Consider the following 24,804-nt stretch of genomic DNA (forward strand, 5'->3'; position numbering starts at 1 on the left):
GTGGTAATCTTGACTCATCCATTCCAACCAGATGGCGTATCCTATTTTGCCTATTGTCTTCAATCTTTCCCGTTTATACAAAACGTTTCTATTCCTTCCTAATATCCGTATTTCTTTTATGATCTAACTTTGTGTCTCCTTTTTGTTTCCTGAGGAATTTTATTTCGTTAGCCTCTAATCTCATTTTATTTTATTTCATTTGTTTTGGCTGGGTACCTTTGTGTTGACCTCCTGATACCCAGCTATCATTAGGGAAAAAGGTTATCGAAGACAGTGGCTGAGTTCTCGAGGTACGTCCATCATCTTACCACCATGTTCACTTTTCATTTGTATTCTTTTTCCTCAAGGATTTTTTTTTTAGTTATCTGTCTGCTGCTCGCCACTAATTCCTGCCCTGAGCCAACCTCTTCATCCCAGATTAGTACTTACAATCTAAGCTGGATGTAATCAATTCCCTGAGTTCCTCCACAGTTTGTGCCCTCTACAGCTACCTCTGTTACTGTGGAAGTGATTCCCTGATATCTTAATAGAAGTTCTATCATCCTGTCCCTTCTCCTTGTCAGTGTTTTCCACATATTCCTTTCCTCTTCGATTCCGCTCAGAAGTTCCTCATTCATTCCCCTATCATTCCACATAATTTTCAACATTAGTCTGTGGCACCACATCTCAAATGCTTCAATGCTCTTCTCTTCCAGTTTCTCCACAGTCCATGTTTCACTACTTACAATGCTGTGCAATCTTCTTCAAATTAAAGCTTATGTTTTATAGTAGTTGACTTCTCTTGGTCACTAATGCCTTTTTTGCCAGTGCTATTATGCTTTTCTTGTCCTCTTTGCTTCGTCCGTCACTGGTTATTTTGCAGCCTAGGTAGTGAAATTACTTAACTTAATCTACTTCGTGACCATCAATGCTCTTGTTAAAAGGTTAAAAGTTTCTCGCTGTTCTCATTTCTACTACTTCTCATTACTTTCATCTGTGTTCGATTTACTCGCAGTCTATATTCTGTACTCACTATACCGTTCATTTCATTCAACAGATCATGTAATTCTTCTTCTCTTTCACTCAGGATAGCAGTGTCATCAGCGAAATGTATCATTGATATCCTTTCACCTAGAATTTTAATTCCACACCTGAAACTTTCTTTTATTTCCATCATTGCGTCTTCGACGTACAGATTGAACAAGAGGGCCAAAGACTTCTGCGTCGTCTTACCCACCTTTTAATTCGAGAAGGTTTCTTCCTTAAATCAGTAAAGGAGAATTTCAAGAATTTTCCGCACACAGACAGCGGCCCTTTCCTTAGCCCATTATTCTCCAGACGAGTTAGCGGTACGTCTCTAATAACATCGCTGCCGACATTTGGTTCTAAAGCCCTCTCTTTCCTTTGTCAGTTAAGAAAGTGCCGAAATCGCAATTGCAGCTGGGGCGTTAACTGGGAATCACTATGCATAAGAGCGGTAATTACAGAGTCCTCAATTAAATAAACGAAGTGGAAAAATATGACTCGATTTGGAGGGGAAGAGAGCAGCAAGATGAATATTTTGCACCACTAGTCTGAACAGTTACCTCGTTAACCAGTGGAGAGGAACAAAAGACTTGATGAGGTTTCTTCTTTCCGTAGAAAGAGTTTGCAGTTAGAACACGTGCATTCACAGTGCGTCAAATCGCAGTTGTACGGCACGTTGAAACTCTCATGTTAAGTACTTCCGTTGTATTGTCTTGGTAGCCGCCTGGAAAGTCCTTCTGTAATTACCTTATCGAAGTATTAAGGATGCACTGTACATATTCCTCACTTTTAATTTGTTTCAAAATACAGAGCTTTTCGAGACATCAGTGAGAGACTTTGATGTGTATGAAGTATCACACACTTCAAGCAATGGAAAATCCAAGATGAAATGTAATAATATTATTAGAAGGGTAATTTCTACTCGACATATAGCGGAGATGCAGAGTAACAGATAGGCACTACAGAAGGGCTGCCGGGAATTGAACTTTCGACCGACGGGTCGTTTGTCGAAAATAGACAACACACACACACACACACACATATTCACTCAAGACACACTATATATATATATATATATATATATATATATATATATATATATATATATATATATATATATATATATAGGTGGATAGATCACGTAACTAATGAGGAGGTATTGAATAGGATTGGGGAGAAGAGAAGTTTGTGGCACAACTTGACTAGAAGAAGGGATCGGTTGGTAGGACATGTTTTGAGGCATCAAGGGATCACAAATTTAGCATTGGAGGGCAGCGTGGAGGGTAAAAATCGTAGAGGGAGACCGAGAGATGAGTACACTAAGCAGATTCAGAAGGAGGTAGGTTGCAGTAGGTACTGGGAGATGAAGCAGCTTGCACAGGATAGAGTAGCATGGAGAGCTGCATCAAACCAGTCTCAGGACTGAAGACAACAACATATATATATATATATATATATATATATATATATATATATATATGTGTGTGTGTGTGTGTGTGTGCGTGAGTGAGTGTGTATTTTTGGGTGTGTGGTGTCTATATTCGACAAGGGCCCTGTTGGCTGAAAGCTCCATTTGCGACAATGGTATCACACACTTCGCTCTTTTGGGTAATAGTAAAACAATTTTCCCCCTTTTGCTGTGAGGTATATATCCACTAAACCGATACATTGGTCATCGCACACAAGCGGTCTCGAGTCTGGAGCCGAGCGACCGCTACGGTTGCAGGTTCGAATCGTGCCTCGGGCATGGATGTGTGTGATGTCCTTAGGTTAGTTAGGTTTAATTGGTTCTAAGTTCTAGGCGACTGATGACCTCAGAAGTTAAGTCTCATAGTGCTCAGAGACATTTGAAGCATTACTACTTCAGAATATTTTGTGATCTAAAGATGACAGTAGCCGAAACCGATCATAGCGAAATGTAAAAAAAAAAAAAAAAAAAAAAAAATGGTCACGAAGGACCTATAAAATATGATCACGGACTCATTTTCATACGTTATGTCTTAAATTGATTACCAATTCTGACTGCTAGCTACGAAAATGCTAACAGAGTATTCCTACGACAATCTCATTGTGGTATCCATGTTACACTTACAGTATCCTTTGAGCCCAAGTTTTTATCGCCTGTTATACTTCAGACATTAGTCAAGTCCATGCCATGTCGTGTTGCGACACTCCTACGTGTTCGCGCGGGCCGTACATGATATTAGGCCGATTTACCAGTTTCTTTGGCTCTTCAGTGTATCTTGAACTGAAGATATGACGGTCTATACCCCTTTCATACATCCCTTGTATCTCGTACACTTCGTTCTCAACCGATTATTGTATTTTGCTCTTGGTTCTTGCGCGTATTATGGACAGGATCTTTATAAACTGGATATACAAAAGCTGCCTTTAATAATGAAAAGGGTAAATAACTCACAGATATGTTTGATACAGAATTGGAGAATAGTAGCAAGTTTTAATTCTGCCTAGCACCGTTAGTTCCCGACATTCGCACTAGGTGTCACGTGCGAATGAGTTATTCCTACAATCACCATGGACTCATTTAACGGTGCAGAGAGTACGTAGTGTTGTTTATGCTTCTATGAATCCAAAGTTCAGAGACATTGTAGGACTAAATGTCACAAGCCACCACCTGAAAGGGAAACTATTAATGAAACTGTTATTAATTGTTACTATCGTTTCACTGAAAGTGGCTGTATATCGCATTGGTCAAGATCGACAAGCAATGTCTGATGCAGCAACTGAACAAGCTCGGCAGTCTTACTTACCACACTGTAACATTAGGCACATTCTAATCTGAGACCAGTCTTTGATTTACTCGGACTGCCGAATCTGTTCAAATGTTGCACCAGAGGCTGGTGGCAGAAACTGGCCTGGCGTCCTATTTGGTAGAGAGCAAGTTTCGGTGAAACGACTGTAAAAATTTGTAACAGTTTGTCTTTGAGATGGTGGCTTGCTTGAAATATTTAGCCTGGATTGTCTCTGAACTGTAGTAACGGATTTAGATTCATCCGTAAACAGTACCGCACACATGCTGCATCATTATATGGCTCCATGATGACTGCTGGAATAACACATTCGCGAATGACACCTACAGGGAACGTCGGGATCGGACAGTGTTAGGCGGGAATAAAACATGGCCATATACGATATTCGGTGCTACATGAAACATTTCTGTAAGTTCATCAGCCGAATTCGCAGTTGCGAATAATGACTATCATTAGCTGTAGAATCGAATAACCGCAATGAAAAGTTGTGTGTGACCGGAAATTTAACACGATTTCCCACTTATCGCGAGCGGTCGCTGTACCATTCGGCTATCCGTGCACGGCTCACGGCGAGACACAGACTTCGTTTCGCCAACCACACGTCTATATCTAATGACATCGGCACTGTAATGTCGTGTTTATTTGTCGATACCGGGCATGCCACTTCGAAGCAAAACGTCTGATCCGTACGGAGATACACATACGTGCGAACACAGATCGTAGACGTATGGTTGACGAGATATGGAAGTTTGGGTTTGGCCGTCAGTCGCGCACCGATAGCCAAATGGTGCAGTCAGCTTACGGCACGCTAGCAGCACGAACGTCTTGTTTACGTCCTCGCCGCGCAGCTCGCTGGCGGAGTTGTTTACCTGATCCTGCCGTCTTTACGCGCTACATTTCCTTTGACAGAGAATGGCTTATGCCCGCAGAAAATCGACACTGAAGATTAGCTTTGCACCTGAATATGCCCGACCAAAAGCATTGGAAACTGAACAGTTCATCAGCGATAATGTCAAGATTGATTGTAACGATCTTGTTGGCATCCACCTGTCTATAGTGAGCAGTGTGGTATACGTGAAATTTGTTAACGAAGGCATATGTGACAAAATTCTAAGTGAAACTCGAAGTGGTCTTATGTTCCGTCACTCTGATGGACATATCGGTGACGTAACTGTGGAACATACGGGACATGGACTGCGGACGATACGTGTATTCGAACTCCCTCTCGAGGCGCCTTCAGAGGTAGTGGTATCTGCATTCCGCCCATATGGAAAAATGATGAGTCATACAGCTGAAAAGGGGGTTCAGTTTACTACATACCCGGTTCTCAGTGGAGTACTACAGATCCGCATTGGGCTAACAAAACATGTGCCGTTCTACCTATGTATTTTTTGGCTGCTGTGCAATTATTATTTATGATGTCCACCCGAAGACATGCTCGGGTTGTGGCAAAGAAGGACACCACCGTCCCAGCTATCTGCAACGCAATATCACAAGTTACCGTCTGGGGACCTGCCGGCCACGACCTCTCCGACGGCGCTACCGCTGAAGTTTGTCAAGTTCTCCATAACAGCCCCCGACCGCGATCACCACTGTCTCCTACTACTGACACATCGTCAACTCCGGTAATGCCTCAGGCACGGAACGACGCCCTTGCCTCCGCCTCCGGATATGTGCAGTGGTGAGCAATCTCTAGAACAGGGGAAGGCCCTTGACTCCATGGTTGTGCCTACCAATGCTCTTGTGCCAGGAAAGGCGCCTTCGGAAACTGCGCAAACAACGATCGCCGAAGAGACGTCGGAAACGGCGGATCGCCCCGTCTGACTCCTGCAGGACGCAGTCTCAATACGATGAGGATCACAACTGTTAAGGTGTTCCCCCCGATGGACTATTCCGTGTTGAAGCACCAGTCTGCACCCCGCCGGAGGTACAACCATCTTTGCATGCGCCAGGCGCTGTGCCTATGGGCGTTGAACAGCACCTGAGGCATCACCACTCTTTCACCGCCGACGTGACGCCATCTTCGGACTCCACAGGTACTCCTCTGGACACACACCTTCCACGCACCTTTGCGTGGCCTGACGATGTAGACGACGTAACATCCACCGTTGAGACAGCAGCGAACGCTGCCGCAGCAAACCACGAACTGCTAACCGTCAGAGTTATCCGATGGGGATGTGCAGCCTGGTGGGACAACGTTCCGGTTTGCTGATGCTCTTCGTGTCTCCATGAGCGCCCCAGTAGTCCCAGTTGCAGGACAAGTTTACAGGATTGGCTCCATCAGTGTCAACACCATTGGCACCCCAGTCTAACTACAATTTCTCCGTGAAATATTGAGGGCGTCGGACCTCGATGTTGCCCTTTTGCAGGAAGTTCACCTGGCGACGTTTCTTAATATCTATGGCTATGTTTCCTACCTCACGCCGAGTGCTGACGGTTGCACTGGGACAGCCATTCTTTTAAAAGAAGGCATTGAGGAACACCACGTGATTTACCTAACATCGGCTAGGGGTATTGCTGTGACTTTCCACGGTGTCCGAGTCAACAATGTTTACGCTTCCTTGGACAGGGCCAAGCGACAGGAACGGTCGCGATTCTACTCTGACCCGGTCGCTCCTTTGTTTGTAGGCCGCTACGACCATATCGTTCTTGACGGCGACTTCAATTGTATGTTATTCCAGAAGGACCAACATTCCCATTTCACCATATGCACTACACGCCGGAAGCGGCTACGAGGGTAGCGGAGTACGTGTGGAGTGCACAAGGGGTTTTTTTAGGTTAGAGAATTCCCTCCCTAGGCCCGACAAGACGCCTCCTGAGACGCGGCAAGGCAGGAGTAGGCAAAATGCAACAAGGAATAACAATATTAATGTGCTTATAGTAAACTGCAGGAGCGTCTATAGAAAGGTCCCAGAACTGCTCTCATTAATAAACGGTCACAACGCCCATATAGTACTAGGAACAGAAAGTTGGCTGAAACCAGACGTAAACTGTAATGGAATCCTAAACTCGGATTGGAATGTATACCGCAGAGATAGGCTGGACAGTGAAGGGGGAGGCGTGTTTATAGCGATAAGAAGTGCAATAGTATCGAAGGAATTTGACGGAGATTCGAATTGTGAAATGATTTGGGTGAAGGTCACGGTTAAAGCAGACTCAGACATGGTAATTGGATGTCTCTATAGGCCCCCGGGCTCAGCAGCTGTTGTGGCTCAGCACCTGAAGAATAATTTGGAAAATATTTCGAGTAGATTTCCCCACCATGTTATAGTTCTGGGTGGAGATTTTAATTTGCCGGATACAGACTGGGAGACTCAAGCTTTCATAACGGGTGGCAGGGACAAAGAATCCAGTGAAATATTTTTAAGTGCATTATCTGAAAACTACCTTGAGCAGTTAAACAGAAAACCGACTCATGGCGATAACATATTAGACCTTCTGGTGACAAACAGACCCGAACTATTTGAATCAGTTCATGCAGAACAGGGAATCAGCGATCATAAAGCGGTTACTGCATCGATGATTTCAGCCGTAAATAGAAATATTAAAAAAGGTAGGAAGATTTTTCTGTTTAGCAAAAGTGACAAAAAGCAAATTTCAGAGTACTTGGTGGCTCAACACAAAAGTTTTGTCTCAAGTACAGACAGTGTTGAGGATCAGTGGACCAAGTTCAAAACCATGGTACAATATGCGTTAGATGAGTATGTGCCAAGCAAGATCGTAAGAGATGGGAAAGAGCCACCGTGGTACAACAACCGAGTTAGAAAACTGCTGCGGAAGCAAAGGGAACTTCACAGCAAACATAAACATAGCCAAAGCCTTGCAGACAAACAAAAATTACGCGAAGCGAAATGCAGTGTGACGAGGGCTATGCGAGAGGCTTTCAATGAATTCGAAAGTAAAGTTCTATGTACTGACTTGGCAGAAAATCCTAAGAAATTTTGGTCCTATGTCAAAGCGGTAGGTGGATCAAAACAAAATGTCCAGACACTCTGTGACCAAAATGGTACTGAAACAGAGGATGACAGACTAAAGGCCGAATTACTAAATGTCTTCTTCCAAAGCTGTTTCACAGAGGAAGACTGCACTGTGCTTCCTTCTCTAGATTGTCGCACAGTTGACAAAGTGGTAGATATCGAAGTAGACGACAGAGGGATAGAGAAACAATTAAAATCCCTCAAAAGAGGAAAGGGCGCTGGTCCTGATGGAATACCAGTTCGATTTTACACAGAGTACGCGAAGGAACTTGCCCCCCTTCTTGCAGCGGTGTACCGTAGGTCTCTAGAAGAGCGAAGCGTTCCAAAGGATTGGAAAAGGGCACAGGTCATCCCCGTTTTCAAGAAGGGACGTCGAACAGATGTGCAGAACTATAGACCTATATCTCTAACGTCGATCAGTTGTAGAATTTGGAACACGTATTATGTTCGAGTATAATGTCTTTTTTGGAGACTAGAAATCTACTCTGTAGGAATCAGCATGGGTTTCGAAAAAGACGGTCGTGTGAAACCCAGCTCGCGCTATTCGTCCACGAGACTCAGAGGGCCTTAGCCACGGGTTCACAGGTAGATGCCGTGTTTCTTGACTTCCGCAAGGCGTTTGACACAGTTCCCCCAGTCGTTTAATGAACAAAGTAAGAGCATACGGACTATCAGATCAATTGTGTGATTGGATTGAGGAGTTCCTAGGTAACAGAACGCAGCATGTCATTCTCAATGGAGAGAAGTCTTCCGAAGTAAGAGTGATTTCAGGTGTGCCGCAGGGGAGTGTCATAGGACCGTTGCTATTCACAATATACACAAATGACCTGGTGGATGACATCGGAAGTTCACTGAGGCTTTTTGCAGATAATGCTGTGGTGTATCGAGAGTTTGCAACAATGGAAAATTGTACTGAAATGCAGGAGGATCTGCAGCGAATTGACGCATGGTGCACGGAATGGCAATTGAATCTCAATGTAGACAAGTGTAATGTGATGCGAATACATAGAAAGATAGGTCCCTTATCATTTAGCTACAAAATAGCAGGTCAGCAACTGGAAGTAGTTAATTCCATAAATTATCTGGGAGTACTCATTAGGAGTGATTTAAAATGGAATGATCATATAAAGTTGATCGTCGGTAAAGCAGATGCCAGACTGAGATTCATTGGAAGAATCTTAAAGAAATGCAATCCGACAACAAAGGAAGTAGGTTACAGTACGCTTGTTCGCCCAATGCTTGAATACTGCTCAGCAGTGTGGGATCCGCACCAGGTAGGGTTGATAGAAGAGATAGAGAAGATCCAACGGAGAGCAGCGCGCTTCGTTACAGGATCATTTAGTAATTGCGAAAGCGTTACGGAGATGATAGATAAACTCCAGTGGAAGACTCTGCAGGAGAGCTCGGTACGGGCTTCTGTTAAAGTTTGGAGAACATGCCTTCACCGAAGAGTGAAGCAGTATATTGCTCCCTCCTACGTATATCTCGCGAAGAGACCATGAGGGTAAAATCAGAGAGATTAGAGCCCACACAGAAGCATACCGACAATCCTTCTTTCCACGTACAATACGAAACTGGAATAGAAGGGAGAACCGATAGAGGTACTCAGGGTACCCTCCGCCACACACCGTCAGGTGGCTTGCGGAGTATGGATGTAGATGTAGATGTAAATGCCAGGAACTCAAGCTGCTAGCGCATGAACTGAACATCACCGATACATGGGACCGCGTGCATGGTGATCTACCTGGATGTACGTACATCACCAGCCATTCAGCAAGTCGTCTTGACCGTGTCTACGTTTCCCAAGGAATGGTAACTGCCACGTTTGACGATGAGTTATGGCCTAGCGCCTTTTCCGACCATATAGCCTACAATTGCACTGTTTCGCTCCAGAGGCAGAAGGTGTGGTGCGCTCGAGATCTGTGGAAGCTGAATATCGCCCATCTCAAGGATTCGGAATGCAGGTAGGTCGTAAAAACGACTTGGAACAACTGTGTGAGACGCCTTCCAGCGTATCCTTCAACACTCCGGTGGTGGATCGAGTGCACCAAGCCTGACTTACGCCGTTCGATGATGAATTACGGTCGCGACAAAATGCTATGCCTACGATATACAGTGGAATACTATTTCACAATTTTCCGGAACTCTCAAACCATGCCTCCTCTCTTCGACGACAGGTTGAAATTCAACGGATTAAGGTCAAGATAATTTATCTAATGCGTCACCGCCTTGAAGGCACAATAGCACGTGGAAAATGTCAAGATTGTGTACTAGGAGAGCCCTCGTCTATGCATCATCTTATCGGAGAGAAGCAGCGGTGTCGGAGAAAGCTGGTCAACACCCTCGACAAGCCAGATGGTCGTAGATTGACGTCGCAGAATGACACCTTCAAAGCCTTTGTGCATAATTACAACCAGTTCTATGCAGCAGAGGACCTGAACATCGCGTTAACGACTGATGTCCACCGTTCCTTGACAGGTACCCTCGACGAGGCTGCTGGGGAGATTCTCACAGCGACAATTACGCTTGATGACGTCACTGATGCTCTTGGTAAGGGTGCGGCGAACAAAGCCCCCGGTTCAGACGGGTTCCCGCTAGTGTTCTACCGCACAGTCCACGACATCATGGGCCCACGCTGGACTGCGATGTATGAAGAACTGATGAACCTTGACATTCCCCTCCCACCCGAATTCGTAGAAGGCTTGATTATCCCGGTCTACAAGCCATTGGGAGGTCACGGAATTGGATATTATGTCTGCTGGCCATGTTAAAATGTGACTTCAAGATTTTTACCGCTCGCCTTCGGCTCCTCATGCTTCAAGTCGTCTCTCTGGATCAAACGTGCGTTGGTCGTGGCAGTGACATTCAGACGTCACTCAGCAATTACCGTGACGTCATAGCACTGGCCACGACCTGCCGCAGTCGTGGTGCCCTAGTGACAGTGGACTTCGACCACACCTTTGATACATTGAGTCGTGAGTTTACAGAAAACGTACTCCGGCGGATGGCCTTTCCCCACAGGTTTATACACATCGTCTTGCGGCTCCTCCGAGTTCCACATCGCGAGTGCTGGTCAACGGCCACGTGGCGGGCACTATTAACATCATGCGGTCGGGCCGTCAAGGATGTCCGTGGTCGATGCTCCTTTTCACCACCGCCCTGGAGCCATTGTTACACGGTTTGGGGAGCCGGCTGACATGAATAACAATGAGGGGGAATGCTCTCATCTGCCGCGTCTATGCAGATGACATGGTGTTCATGGTTCTATCGGAGGATGAAGTACGAGAGGTACTGGCATGGATCAACCAGTACGGGACTGCTGCGGGCACCCATGTGAACCTGAAGAAATCTAGTACTATGTTCGTTGGTAGAGGTCCTCCTGAGAACATTGGACATGTTACAAAGGCTGGATTTTGTTAACACTCATCTAGTCTCGCGACTACCCCATTTAGCACGGGTTTTACCGATGTCAAAGTCAATGACGTACAGACTTCAGGCGGCGTTCGCCTACTTTGTATGTTCAAAGTCCGCTACGACACGCTGACACTTCGTTCTCCGGATGGCTGACTCGTCCTTGTCAACGTCCAAGCAAGAGCAGCTGCCATTTATGTAAGTACGATGGTTAAATCGGGCACCCGCCGTCGAACCGGTTTATCGGGAAGACTGATTGACGAACTGGCCCCTCCCTCTCGAGTGCCACCTGTTGCAGAAGCCCATATTTCTTCCCCTCTCTCTCTCTCATGTCAGGACCTTTTTCTGCGAAGACAGTAATGTCCATGACGACTTGCCAGGTACCAGGAACCCTACGGAACGTGATGTTTACCGCCTAACGACGAGAAATCATACTCGGAATGTTGTGAAAAGCCGATATCCTATGGCCAGGTGGCCCGTGGTTTGGCGTTTGTGCACCATGTTCTCCTATACCTGAGCGCTTGTGCGACCTGGTATCTGGCCGTTAATGATAAATACATGACAAATGTTCGTCTACATAGCATAAAAATGACAGATTCGCCGCTATGTCCTCATTGTCACTCGCTTGATACGGATGAACATCGACTGATATGTGGATCTTCTGCAGAGGTGTGGCAGCTGATTCACAAGATGCTTGCCTTTCTTCTACGTACGGCTCCCCAGGCCATTATACTGAAATCTCTTCTGTTCCCAGATGAGACATATTTCCAGCGTACGAAGACCAATGCTGTCATCTGGCTAAAAGGCCTCTCAAACTCTTATTTGTTCCATGAAGATATAAGAATGTTCTTGATTTTTGAACGTTCGTGAAAGATCTTTTTACATTTGTCGTGCACCATCCGCGATAGCGTCAGTACTATGCAAAAATTTTGGGTAGTGCCTTCTTCGATTTCCCCCTGCTGCTGGGCCGCCCCAGGTGTGAGAAGGTGATTTTAGTGAGATTGTGTAATACCAGGACTCGATCCAATCTACCGGAAAATGCAATATTCATCGTGAAAATTTGCCTGGAACGTGCCTGACTACCTTGGGATTCAGAGAGCATCAACCCACAAGCTGGCTGGACGCGGATGCCATTTTGTCTGTTCTGCCAGGAGGGCGTTTTCTTTAATTTCTATAATTCCTTATTTTGTGATTGATTGTAATTACACACCATTATTTTTCGCCTGGAGGGCGTCCTGTGTTATCTCAAAAAACATAAAAATTAAAATAAATAAATTAGTATGATAAAAAAATGGTGAGGCCACCCCTCGCGATAAGTTGGAAATCCGGATTCGAGTCCCGGTGCCGCACAAGTTTCATCGTCGTCATTCCATACTACAGCTGATTGAAGTCATTATCCGCAATTGCGCATTAGTCAGATGTTTTCAGTTACGGCTGTGGTCGCCATAATGCATCGTCATCAGAATAAGAACGGCACTGCAATATCGTTGCTGTAAATTATTTATCCTTTCCACAATTACAATTTTTTCTGCATAACTAAATTGTAAACATCTCATATTACTCATATCTCCCCACGACTCACATCTGTTTTTCCGAGGATTCTGAATAATGTGCACTATTTAACACTATCGTAAGCTTTCTCAAGATAGACAAATATTATGAACGTGTCTTAAGCCTTACTTGCATTTTGAAGCGGTAAGTTAGAAGTGCCTCGCTTGGTCTTGTTCTCTTTCTGTCTCTCTCTCTCTCTCTCTCTCTCTCTCTCTCTCTCTTTCCCCTCTCTCTCTCTCCGTCTTCTTCCAGTCTTATGACTGGTTTGATGTGAAATGTGAACGACCTCTTCATCTCAAGAGTAGATGAGGACGCTGTGTCATCAAATATTTGTTCGCGCTCTTCCGATTTCTGTCTCCCCCCCCCCCCCCCCCCCCCCCTCGTCCGCCCATCCTGATTTAGGTTTTCCGTGATTTCACTAAATCACTCTAGGCAAATGCCGGGTTGGTTACTCTGAAAGGGCACGGCCGACTTCCTTCCCCATCCTTCCCTGATCCGATGAGACCGGTGACCACGCTGTCTGGTCTCCTTCCCCAAACCAACCAACTAATCTGTCTTCCCCTGATGCCGTAAAACATCTCCTCTCATCTTAGCCCTTCTTCTTGTCAACCTTTTCCATATGATCCATTCTTCGCCGATACTACGGAGAACCTCCTCACTCTTTATCTTATTAGTCCATTCAATTTTCGACATTGTTCTTCAACACCACATCTCAAACGCTTTCATTCTCATCTGTTCAGCTTTGCTCGCTATTCATGCTTTATTACCACGCAATGTTGTGTTGCAAACGAACATTCTCAGAAATCTCATTCTGAGTTTAAGGCCTATATTTGACACCGGTAGACTTCTATTGGCCATGAGTGTCCTCATTACTCTAATTTTTATGTTGTCCTTGCTTCGTCCGTCATGTGTTAGAAATATTTTCTTATATTCCTCTACTATTATCCGCCATACAATTTTACACCAGTTTTGGTATTAAACTTCTCGCTATTCTCATTTCTGCTGCTTCTCATTATTTTTGTCATTTTACAGTTTACTCTCAATACGTGTTCTGTAATCATTAGAGCCTTCCACTGAACAGAGCCTGCAATTAGTCTTCGCGGTCAGTAAGCATATCATAGTCATCAGCGAACCGTGTCACTGACAGCCTTACGCTCTGAATGTTAATTCCACTCTTGAACTTTTCCTTTAATTCTGTCACTTCTCCTTGGATGTTCAATAGGGGCAAAAGACTGCATCCGTGTCTTACATGCTGTTTAATTCTAGCACTTCGTTCTTGGCTTTCCAATCTTATAACTCCCTTCTTGTTCGTGTACTTATTTTAAATTTCCCGTATATACCCCTTGTGTACTTCTATTTTTCTAAGAGTTTCGAACATCTTGCACAGTTTTACGTTATCGAACGCTTTTTCTATACAGACAAAACCTATTAGAGTGGCCTCATTTTCTTCTTTTTCTAGGTCGACAGCGCTTATGATAGTGGCTTGACCTGTCTTGTTTGCATTATCGAGCGAAACCATTCCTAAAGTCAATCTGAGCATCATCTAACAAATTCCCAGTTTTCATTTCCATTTTCTGAATATTATCATTTTCAGCAGCTAGCATGAATGAGCTGTTAAGCTGATTGTTCGATAGTTCTACTGACCTGCCCTTGCTATCTTTGAAATTGTGTGGATTATGTACTTCCGAAAGTCTGATGGTACGTAGCCGCTCTCATAGACTGCCACTTCAATCATTGATTTGAGAAATTTCCATGGAATGTTTTATATTGCTCTGCTTTGTTTGGTATCCAGTCTTCCACAGTTCTTTTAAATATTGAGTCTTATGCCTGGTCCACTATATCTTCCATATCGACACCAATTTATTTCCTGTCATGTCGCAGACAAGTCCTCTCCGTCAATGGGCCTTCAATGTACTTTTTCCACCCATCTGGCCTCTCCGCTTTTAATAGTGGAATTCACATTGCACCTAATATGTTGCCACACTTGCTTTTTCTTGGATTTTCTAAGTGCTGGGTAATTCTTGCCGACAATCACTTCTTAATCCATTTCTCCGCATATTCCCTGCAGCCATTTCGTCTTGGCTGCTCTGTGCTTACTACACTCCTAGAAATTGAAATAAGAACACCGTGAATTCATTATCCCAGAAAGGGGAAACTTTATTGACACATTCCTGGGGTCAGATACATCACATGATCACACTGACAGAACCACAGGCACATAGACACAGGCAACAGAGCATGCACAATGTCGCCACTAGTACAGTGTATATCCACCTTTCGCAGCAATGCAGGCTGCTATTCTCCCATGGAGACGATCGTAGAGATGCTGGATGTAGTCCTGTGGAACGGCTTGCCATGCCATTTCCACCTGGCGCCTCAGTTGGACCAGCGTTCGTACTGGACGTGCAGACCACGTGAGACGACGCTTCATCCAGTCCCAAACATGCTCAACGGGGGACAGATCCGGAGATCTTGCTGGCCAGGGTAGTTGACTTACACCTTCTAGAGCACGTTGGGTAGCACGGGATACATGCGGACGTGCATTGTCCTGTTGGAACGGCAAGTTCCCTTGCCGGTCTAGGAATGGTAGAACGATGGGTTCGATGACGGTTTGGATGTACCGTGCACTATTCAGTGTCCCCTCGACGATCACCAGAGGTGTACGGCCAGTGTAGGAGATCGCTCCCCATACCATGATGCCGGGTGTTGGCCCTGTGTGCCTCGGTCCTATGCAGTCCTGATTGTGGCGCTCATCTGCACGGCGCCAAACACGCATACGACCATCATTGGCACCAAGGCAGAAGCGACTCTCATCGCAGAAGACGACACGTCTCCATTCGTCCCTCCATTCACGCCTGTCGCGACACCACTAGAGGCAGGCTGCACGATATTGGGGCGTGAGCGGAAGACGGCCTAACGGTGTGCGGGACCGTAGCCCAGCTTCATGGAGACGGTAGCGAATGGTCCTCGCCGATACCCCAGGAGCAACAGTGTCCCTAATTTGCTGGGAAGTGGCGGTGCGGTCCCCTACGGCACTGCGTAGGATCCTACGGTCTTGGCGTGCATCCGTGCGTCGCTGCGGTCCGGTCCCAGGTCGACGGGCACGTGCACTTTCCGCCGACCACTGGCGACAACATCGATGTACTGTGGAGACCTCACGCCCCACGTGTTGAGCAATTCGGCGGTACGTCCACCCGGCCTCCCGCATGCCCACTATACGCCCTCGCTCAAAGTCCGTCAAATGCACATACGGTTCACGTCCACACTGTCGCGGCACGCTACCAGTATGTCACGTATGTCACGGCAAACTGGCTGACACTGACAGCGGCGGTGCACAAATGCTGCGTAGCTAGCGCCATTCGACGGCTAACACCGCGGTTCCTGGTGTGTCCACTCTGCCGTGCGTGTGATCATTGCTTGTACAGCCCTCTCGCAGTGTCCGGAGCAAGTATGGTGGGTCTGACTCACCGGTATCAATGTGTTCTTTTTTCCATTTCCAGGAGTGTATTTATTTGATTCCTAAGGGACTCACAGTGCTGTATTCATGTCCATCCTTGAAAATTTTTGTACTTTCTTCTTTCGTTTATCACTTGAAGTATTTCTCCTTTTATCCAAGATATCTCCGCAATTACCTTCCTTGTATCAATGTTGCCTCTCCGTCTGTATTGCCCTTTTTGGAGGCGTCCACTCCCCTTCAAACGAACTACCTATTCTGGTATTCCCTATCGCAGTATCCAGATACTTAGTGAAGATCAAATTCATCTTATCATTTCTCAGTACCTCACCGTCTCATTTCTTTTCACATATATTCTTCCGCACGATTTTCTTAGACATCCGTTTACTCTGAATCAGAGTTTATACCTGCACCTGAGGACCCCTTACAACCCATCATACGACTTCGGAATATCTGTCTGGCCGTGACTTAATCCATCTGTACTATTCCTGTGTCTCTGGATCCTACACCACGTATACCGCTTCCTCTTGTGATTCTTGAACAGAGTATTCGCTATTACTAGCTGAAATTTATTGTAGAACTACGGTAGCCCTCTCCTCTCTCATGTTCTTCTGTAACACTTACCTTTCTTCCTATCCCTATAACCGCGTTCCAATCCCTCATGAATATTAGACTTTTATCTCCCATTATATGCTTAATTACTCTTTCAATATCCTAATACACTCTCCATCTGTTATCTTCTACTTGCCACATCAGTATGTATACTTGAAATCTCGTTGTCGATGTTGGTTTGCTGTTGAATGTGACAACAATACTACCACGGAGATATTCGTAATAGCTCACTCTCTGCCCTACTTTTCCATTTATACGGCAATCTATTCACTTTATACAATGTTCTGGTGCTGCTGCAATGATATTCGTTAAAGATGAAGAACGTAATTAAAAATCTGGATTTAAATCGACAATTCAACTGAGCACATGTGTCGTTTTATTGCCAATATCGTTGTTTGACCGTTAGATCCTTCAGAAAATGAATCAATAAAAACATTCTTGCTTAAAAAAAGGTGTCGGGAAAAAGTTAAGTTTATCTGTGTAGTAGTCATTTACCAATTCATTACAGTAACCGAGACCGGAAGATATTAAGTACTACAGTGTATTACTTCCGGTTAAAGACACTCCACCGTATATGGGAAAGGCTGGGTCAACGGTAAAAAGTGGCATTTCTGAGCATGTGTCACTTAACCTGCGTAGTCCGCGTCTTTCACAGTGTCAAAAGAGGTACGAAGCTTATTTCCGGATACCGACATACTGATTTCCATTAATAAGTAGATCCATTATTGAGTAGATCGTTCTGAAAGCCCTGTCAATGATTCAGATATTTAAAGCCATTGCACTAGACATAACTCTGCCCCATCAACCAATCATAACGAGATGGTAGACGCAGATTTCAGCTACAATTTACTACGTTTGAAATATCCCGAGTATTACTAATGTGGACATCGTTCTATATGAAGAAGCACCTTCAACTACAGCAGAAAAATCTTCGAAAGCGAGAATTTACTTAACTTTCATTGTAATACAGTTCAATTTCCTGTCACAAGTGACCTGCCAGCTTCAAAAAAAACAGGGCTACTTTTGACGAAGCAAGTGAAAATTGTGGATGGTGCACTGCAAAGAGTAGAGGGAGTGAAGGGCAAATGGAATCCGTTAGAGAGGGGAAAGTTTAAAATGGTGTTTTCGAAAAACCCTGATTTCACCAAACTTAGAAACGTTCAAACTTCTACATCGTGTTAGTTCTATTACAGTAGGAATGAACCTTAAAACACTTAAATGTTTTATATGTGCTTCATTTACCTCTGTTGACAAGGAGAGAATTTTATCACAGGAGATATGTATTATTTGACTGGAGATTTAACATGACTAAAGAATGTTAAAAAAATCATTTGGTTGTCATGTGTAACTAATAAACCGATAAGGCACTGTAATGGTTCAAATGACTCTGAGCACTATGGGACTTAACTTCTGATCTCATCAGCCCCCTAGAACTTAGACCTACTTAAACCTAACCAACCTAAGGACATCACACACACCCAAACCCGAGGCAGAATTCGAACTTGTGACCGTAGTGGTCGCGCGGTTCCCGACTGTAGCGCCTAGAACCGCTATGCCACCCCGGCCGCCCGGCACTGTAATCGCAGGTTTTGAAGAAATCTTTTCATTTTTCTGGGAAGTTCCTTTAAAAGTATGATACAACGCTGATTTTGTGAATGTCTGAGTAGTGCGATGCAGTAAATAAGTAGTAAAACATATTAAGTAATAAATAATAGTAATAACGGTAATAACACTAAAAATAGTAAGTAATAAATAAGAAATGTAATGTTTTACAGGGTTGCCTTTTAATAATTATTACAGCTATTGAAAATGCCGGTTTGCGTGATTTATTGTGCTTAAAGTTCCGGTTTCTGATCATAAATGTCAAACTGTCGGTTAAAATTAACTTATTTCTTAATAAAAAAGATCGGTTCTCAGAGCCTGTTGGTGACCGCCAGTATTACTCTGCAACTCAGGTGCTTCGTCGTTTTTTGATGTATAATTTAAGTTTTCTCGATGCTGTCCCGTATGCACTGTTATCACTAATTTCCTTTCGTTCACTGCCTATACTGCTAGAACTAGTACATAAGTAAGGTGTATCTCAGCCCCGCTAATTGATTTTGAAGTAAATACCTATCTACTCAGTGTCAAAAAAAATGGCTCTGAGTTCATCAGTCCCCTAGACTTATAACTACTTAAAAGTAACTAACCTAAAGACAACACACACACCCATGCTCGAGGCAGGATTCGAACCTGCGACAGTAGCAGCAGTGTGGTTCCGGACTGAAGCGCCTAGAACCGCGCGGTCAAACGGCCGGCTCTGTGTCGGAAACTATTTCCAAATATTTCGGTGTAACGACATTTCCTCTTTCATATTCCAAACTTATTACCGATCTACGTTCCGTGAAACTTGGAAAATGGATACACCGATCTCTGATTTGTTCCCTAAAATGTTATTATTGTTTCCAAGCATTTGTTTGCTCCCCCTCAAATAACTGACAGAGATAATGGAACACGCAACTGTATTATCAGAGCATCATATCCTACTGTCTTGGTAATCTAGAGTTTGTTGTTCAAAAGCAGCACTGTGCGTAGTAACTGCATGAAAATGAAAGTATAATTTTATTTCCTTTGCGCGATGTCCAGTCAGCTCTTCCTTTGTTAGCTATATTCGTGAGTTATCCACATTGCAGCAATCTGTTTGGCTAGGCTTTTCGAACTACGTTGATACCATTGCATGTAAACATCCGAGACAGAAGTGTAGAGGCCACGGGGATGAGATGTCTGTTACCAAACTTTAAAACGATATTCAACAACTCGGACTAGAAGTCGTTCGGTTCACTTTAGATGACGTTATCTATATTGACGAACATCTAAACAGCAACACGGTTCACATACTCTAAGAAAAAACGTATGTTTTATGAAATTAATAGCTTTCCAAACAACTGGTTTGACTCTTATTTAACGAACACAACGTGGAGACCTGTGCTGAATAATTCAAACAGTGTTGCAAGAAAGTAAAATTTTATTATTTATAGAATGGCAATAATATCATGCCGTACATACACCTGTGCTTTAGCACACGATAAATTCTAAATATCCTCTGACATGCGTACATTTCATAGTCATATTTGTACTTTGTTTTTTTCACTGTAATATTGCGTCTACATTAAACGAAAGCGAGGCTAATGGAATAAAATATACATAATTTAACCACTGTCAACATCAAACATACTCCAATACGTACTCCCATGACAAACGTTTCCACTGGAATGTTTCAACTCTAACGAGAGAGAGAAAATACGTCCTGTGACCGTCATTGCCCGCCAGCTACGTCAGTTTTCAGGGGGAAACTGTATACAGGAGAAGCGCTTTGGTGCGATTCACCTTAGAGATGTTAAGAATGGTAACAGTACGTGTCACTTATACAATTTTCGTAATGTACATTAGCCTTCCTGTCGTTTAATGTAGACGTACTCATACTTAGGGATTACAATTACAGATAGTCTAAATTGGAACGATTACATAGATAATGTTCTGGGTAGAAAAAACTAAAGACTGCGATTCATTGGCAGAACACTTAGAAGGTGCAACAGGTTTACTAAAGACACTGCGTACACCACGCATGTCCGTCCTATTTTCTGGAGTATTTCTGTGCGGTGTGTGATCCGCATCAGGTGGGGCTGACGGATGACATCGAAAAAATTGAAAGAAGGGTTGCTCGTTTTGTACTATCGCGAAATACGGGAGATAGTGCCACAGACATGATACGCGAATTGGAGTGGCAATCATTAAAACAAAGGCGTTTTTCGCTGCGACGTGATCTTCTCTTGAAACTACAATCACCAGTTTTCTCCTCCGTTTGCGAAAACTTTCCGTTGGACCCCATCTACTTAGAGAGAAATGATCATCACGATAAAATGAGAGAAATCAGGGATCGCACAGAAAAATTTAAGTAATTGTTTTTCCCGCTCGCCGTTCGTGAGTGGAACGGTAGAGAGACAGCTTGAAGGTGTCTCATTAAACCATCTGCCAGCGGAGTAATCACGTAGATGTAGATATTAAAAGAGCCAACATACAAACACAACAGTGATATGTATGCCCAACAGAAGACTTTTAGATTTTGTAAGTAATATTCCACTTCGGGATGAATGTCCGGTTTCCATGGCACTATCTTAGTGCTCTTCTAGGAGGTGTGAACGATGACTGTGTACAAATTCCCTTTAATTGTCCACATTTTTCTTCAACCCATTTGCGAACAACTGTGGCGAACAGACTTGGCACATTACCATCCATAAAAATCCCGTCATTGTTTCGTAACGTGAAGTCAATTAATGACATCAAATAGTCTCCAAGTATCCGAACAAAGCCATTTCCAGACAATGATCAGTCCACTCCACGTACATACAGACCTACAGTTTGTACAGTGCCTTGTTGACAACTTGGTTCTATGCCTTCCTGGGGTCTGCCCACACTCGAACCTGACCATCTACATCTACGTCATACTCCGTAAGCCATTTAATGGTGTGTGGTGGAAGGCACTTTCGGTATCATTATCTGATCCCTCCAACCCTGTTTCACTCGCGAATAGTGCGTGATTGTCGGTAAGTCTCTACATTGGCTCTAATTTCTCGAATTTTGCTCCACATGGACAATGCGCTAGATGTGCGTGGGGTGAAGGTAATATGTTGTCCGAATTCTCCTGAAAAGCGCTGTCCCAAAATTTCAGTAGTAAATCACTTGGTGATGCACAACGCCTCTCTTGTAACGTCTAATGGTGGAGTTTATTTAGCATCACTCTTTGCCATTCATCAGCAAAAAGATAACAGCCGATGCAACAGCACTTTGTCATCATTTCTTTTACTCAACCTACTTTGTATTTAACAACGAATATTTCGAAGAAACTGACGGTGTTGCCATGGGCAGTCCTCTCTTCTCTCTGGTACCAACGTTGGGCATTGTTTCTGATGGAGATAGCCCTATAAAGAAGCTAAAACATCTACAGTGGGTGCTCAAAGGTAATGGTTACTCTCCATATGAGATCAGGGCTAAGGAGCAGAAGCGTGACCATTCACAACATAAAGAAGGTAAGGAGCTGTTCAAGCTCAGGGCGTTCCTTCTATATTCCAACAACCTTTCGTCTACAGTAGCCAGGATCGTAAAAACGACAACTTATAGTAGCCTGCCAGCCACCCGCGAATATTAGAGCCCTTCTCTGTTCGGTAAAGAACGATCTGGCTCTACGGAAAGCCGGGATTTACAAAATTTGTTGCCATTGTGGCAAAGCTTACGTAGGTCAGACGACGTGAACAGTACACGTAATGTGCATAGAAAATGAGTGCTACACTTGCCTTTCGCACCACAGTAAGTGAGCCGTAGTTGAGCATTCTATTACCACGGCACACTCTATGGATTATTCTGCCACAAAAATCTAGCCCCTGGCGAGATCCTTTTGGGATTCGCTAATTAAATAATCTGTGGAAATACGTCTAGCACAAGATCTCATAAATCGTGATGGCGGCTTCCGAGAGAAAGCATTTTATTCTTAATGAAATGTCTGGCGACGTCTGACGTTTGTGTTCAGCGTCGCGAGCACGCATTCCAACCGGTGGCTGCCATGTAGTTTCACCTTTACACATGTACTTGCGGGCTACAGATGGGACGGTATTTGCATAAAGCATGGTTTTCGATAGAGGACGATACTGTGCCGGCCGCCCATGCGCATACGTTCCTGCGCCATTTTTTGCTATAAAGCCGACACCATGAACTAGCAGTCTTCATTGGAGGACACTCACCTGAAGATGGCTATACAGCTACATCTATATCTACATCTACGTGATTACTCTGCTATTCACTACAAAGTGCCTTGCTGAGGGTTCAATGAACCACCTTCAAGCTGTCTCTCTACCGTTCCACTCTCGAACGGTGCGCGGGAAAAACGAGCACTTAAATTTTTCTATGCGGGCCCTGATGTCTCTTACTTTAACGTAATGATCAGTTCTCCCACTGTGGGTGGGTGCCAACAGAATGTTTTCGGAATCGGAGGAGAAAAATGGTGATTGCAGTTTCATGAGAAGATCCCGTCGCAAGGAAAAACACCTTCGTTTTAATGATGGCCACTCGAATTCACGTATCATGTCTGTGACACTATCTCCACTATTTTGCTATAATACAAAACGAGGTGCCCTTCTTTGTACTTTCTCGACGTCATCCGTCAGTCCCATCTGCAGCGGACCCCACACCCTATAGCAATACTCCAGAAAAGGGCGGACAAACATGGTGTAAGCAGTCTGTTTAGTAGACCTGTTGCTCCTTCTAGGTGTTCTGCCAATGAATCCCAGTCTTTGGTTTGCTCTACCCACACTATTATCTACGTTATCTTTCCAATTTACGTTATTTGTAATTGTAATCCCTGAGTATTGAGCTGAATTTACAGTCTTCAGACTTGTGTGATTTATCGAGTAATCGAAATTTAGCTGATTTCTTTTAGTACTCATGTGAGTAACTTCACATTTTTCTTTATTCAGGATAAAAAAAAGATGGTTCAAACGGCTCTGAGCACTATGGGAATTAAACTCTAAGGTCATCAATACCTAGAACTTAGAACTACTTAAGCCTAACTAACCTAAGGACATCAGAAACATCCATGCTCGAGGCAGGATTCGAACCTGCGACCGTATAGGTTGCGCGGTTCCAGAGTGTAGTGCCTAGAACCGCTCGGCCACTCCGGCCTGCTATTCAGGATCAATTGCCACTTTTCGCACCATACAGATATCTTATCTAAATCTTTTGTAAGTCTTGTTGGTCATCTGATGACTTTAGAAGACGGTAAATGACAGTATCATCTGCAAACAATTTAAGACTGCTACTCAGATTGTCTTCTACGTCTTTACTATAGATCAGGAACAATAGAGGGCCTATAACACTTCCTTGGGGAACGCCGGATATTACTTCTGTTTTACTCGACAAGATTCCGTCTGTTACTACGAACTGTGACCTTTCTGACAGGAAATCACGAATCCTGTCGTACAATTGAGGCGATACTCCGTAACCATGCAGTTTGGTTACAAGACGCTTGTGAGGAAAGGTGTCGAAAGTCTTCTGGAAATGTATATGTGCACTAATCTAAACCATATGTTGTGTACCAGTACGACATTTAATCTTGGTGGCGTGACATGGCGGTCTGACGGCGGGGAAATTACACTAGGAAGCCACTTTCCACAAGGGTATGCACCAAGATTTAAGCAAAAACAAAAACTTACAGTTATTTCCTACACAGTAAAATATACAGGTATGGTTCACTTGTCGTGGTAAAGAAAAAAAAAGAACTAAACTAAACTACTGTGTACTGGACAACTGCTGCTTCCAGCTGGGGTGGCCGAGCGGTTCTACAGTCTGGATTCTCGCGACCACTACGGTCGCAGGTTCGAATCCTGCCTCGAAAATGGATGTGTGTGATGTCCTTAGGTTAGTTAGGTTTACGTAGCTCTAAGTTATAGGGGTCTGATGACCTTAGAAGTTAAGTCCCATAGTGCTCACAGCCATTTGAACTACTTTTGAACAACTGGTGCTCTGTTATGGCTGTCAGTGGGTCTACTCAGCTCGCCGTATGGCGGTATACTGCGGTGAGCTGGTGAGTGAGTGTGGTGTGGCTGTTGTGTGCAGGAAAGCGGTCCCGGGTCCCGTGGAGGCTGCTGCGCTGCCTGTCCACTTCCTCAGAGCAGTCCCTGGAGCAGCTGCCGCCTTGTTACCTGCCGGAACCCATCACCTCAGAGTCGTCCAAGGAGCAGGTCTGCCCACGCCGCCCAAATGGCGAAGCCATCACCATGCTGCCGGTAAGAGACTCCACAAGCCAGCTGCTGCGTCCTACACTAGTCACGTACTTACCTACCTGATCAGTACCATGCATCGTCCAAAACCGATAACGAAATTGCTGTAAATCCGCACCATCCTCTTTCATGTTAATGCAGTTACACATAATGAAGAAATTTTCGCACATTTAGACTTCAAAGAGTGATTCCTTCTACATTGTCTGAAAATAAGT

The 24,804-nt window shown here is 44.3% G+C and overlaps 1 protein-coding gene across 1 annotated transcript in view; it reads left to right on the forward strand.

The window, feature by feature from the left end:
* The window catches only part of LOC126335674 (gastrin/cholecystokinin type B receptor-like), a 595,933-nt gene that overhangs the window by 557,319 nt on the left and 13,810 nt on the right, over positions 1-24,804 (forward strand). The window contains exon 4 of the mRNA XM_049999131.1: positions 24,426-24,595. Within this exon, the coding sequence (XP_049855088.1) occupies positions 24,426-24,595 (170 nt within the window). The remainder of the gene's footprint in view (positions 1-24,425; positions 24,596-24,804) is intronic.

This window comes from Schistocerca gregaria, chromosome 2, assembly GCF_023897955.1.
Source record: "Schistocerca gregaria isolate iqSchGreg1 chromosome 2, iqSchGreg1.2, whole genome shotgun sequence".
Lineage (NCBI taxonomy): Eukaryota > Metazoa > Arthropoda > Insecta > Orthoptera > Acrididae > Schistocerca > Schistocerca gregaria.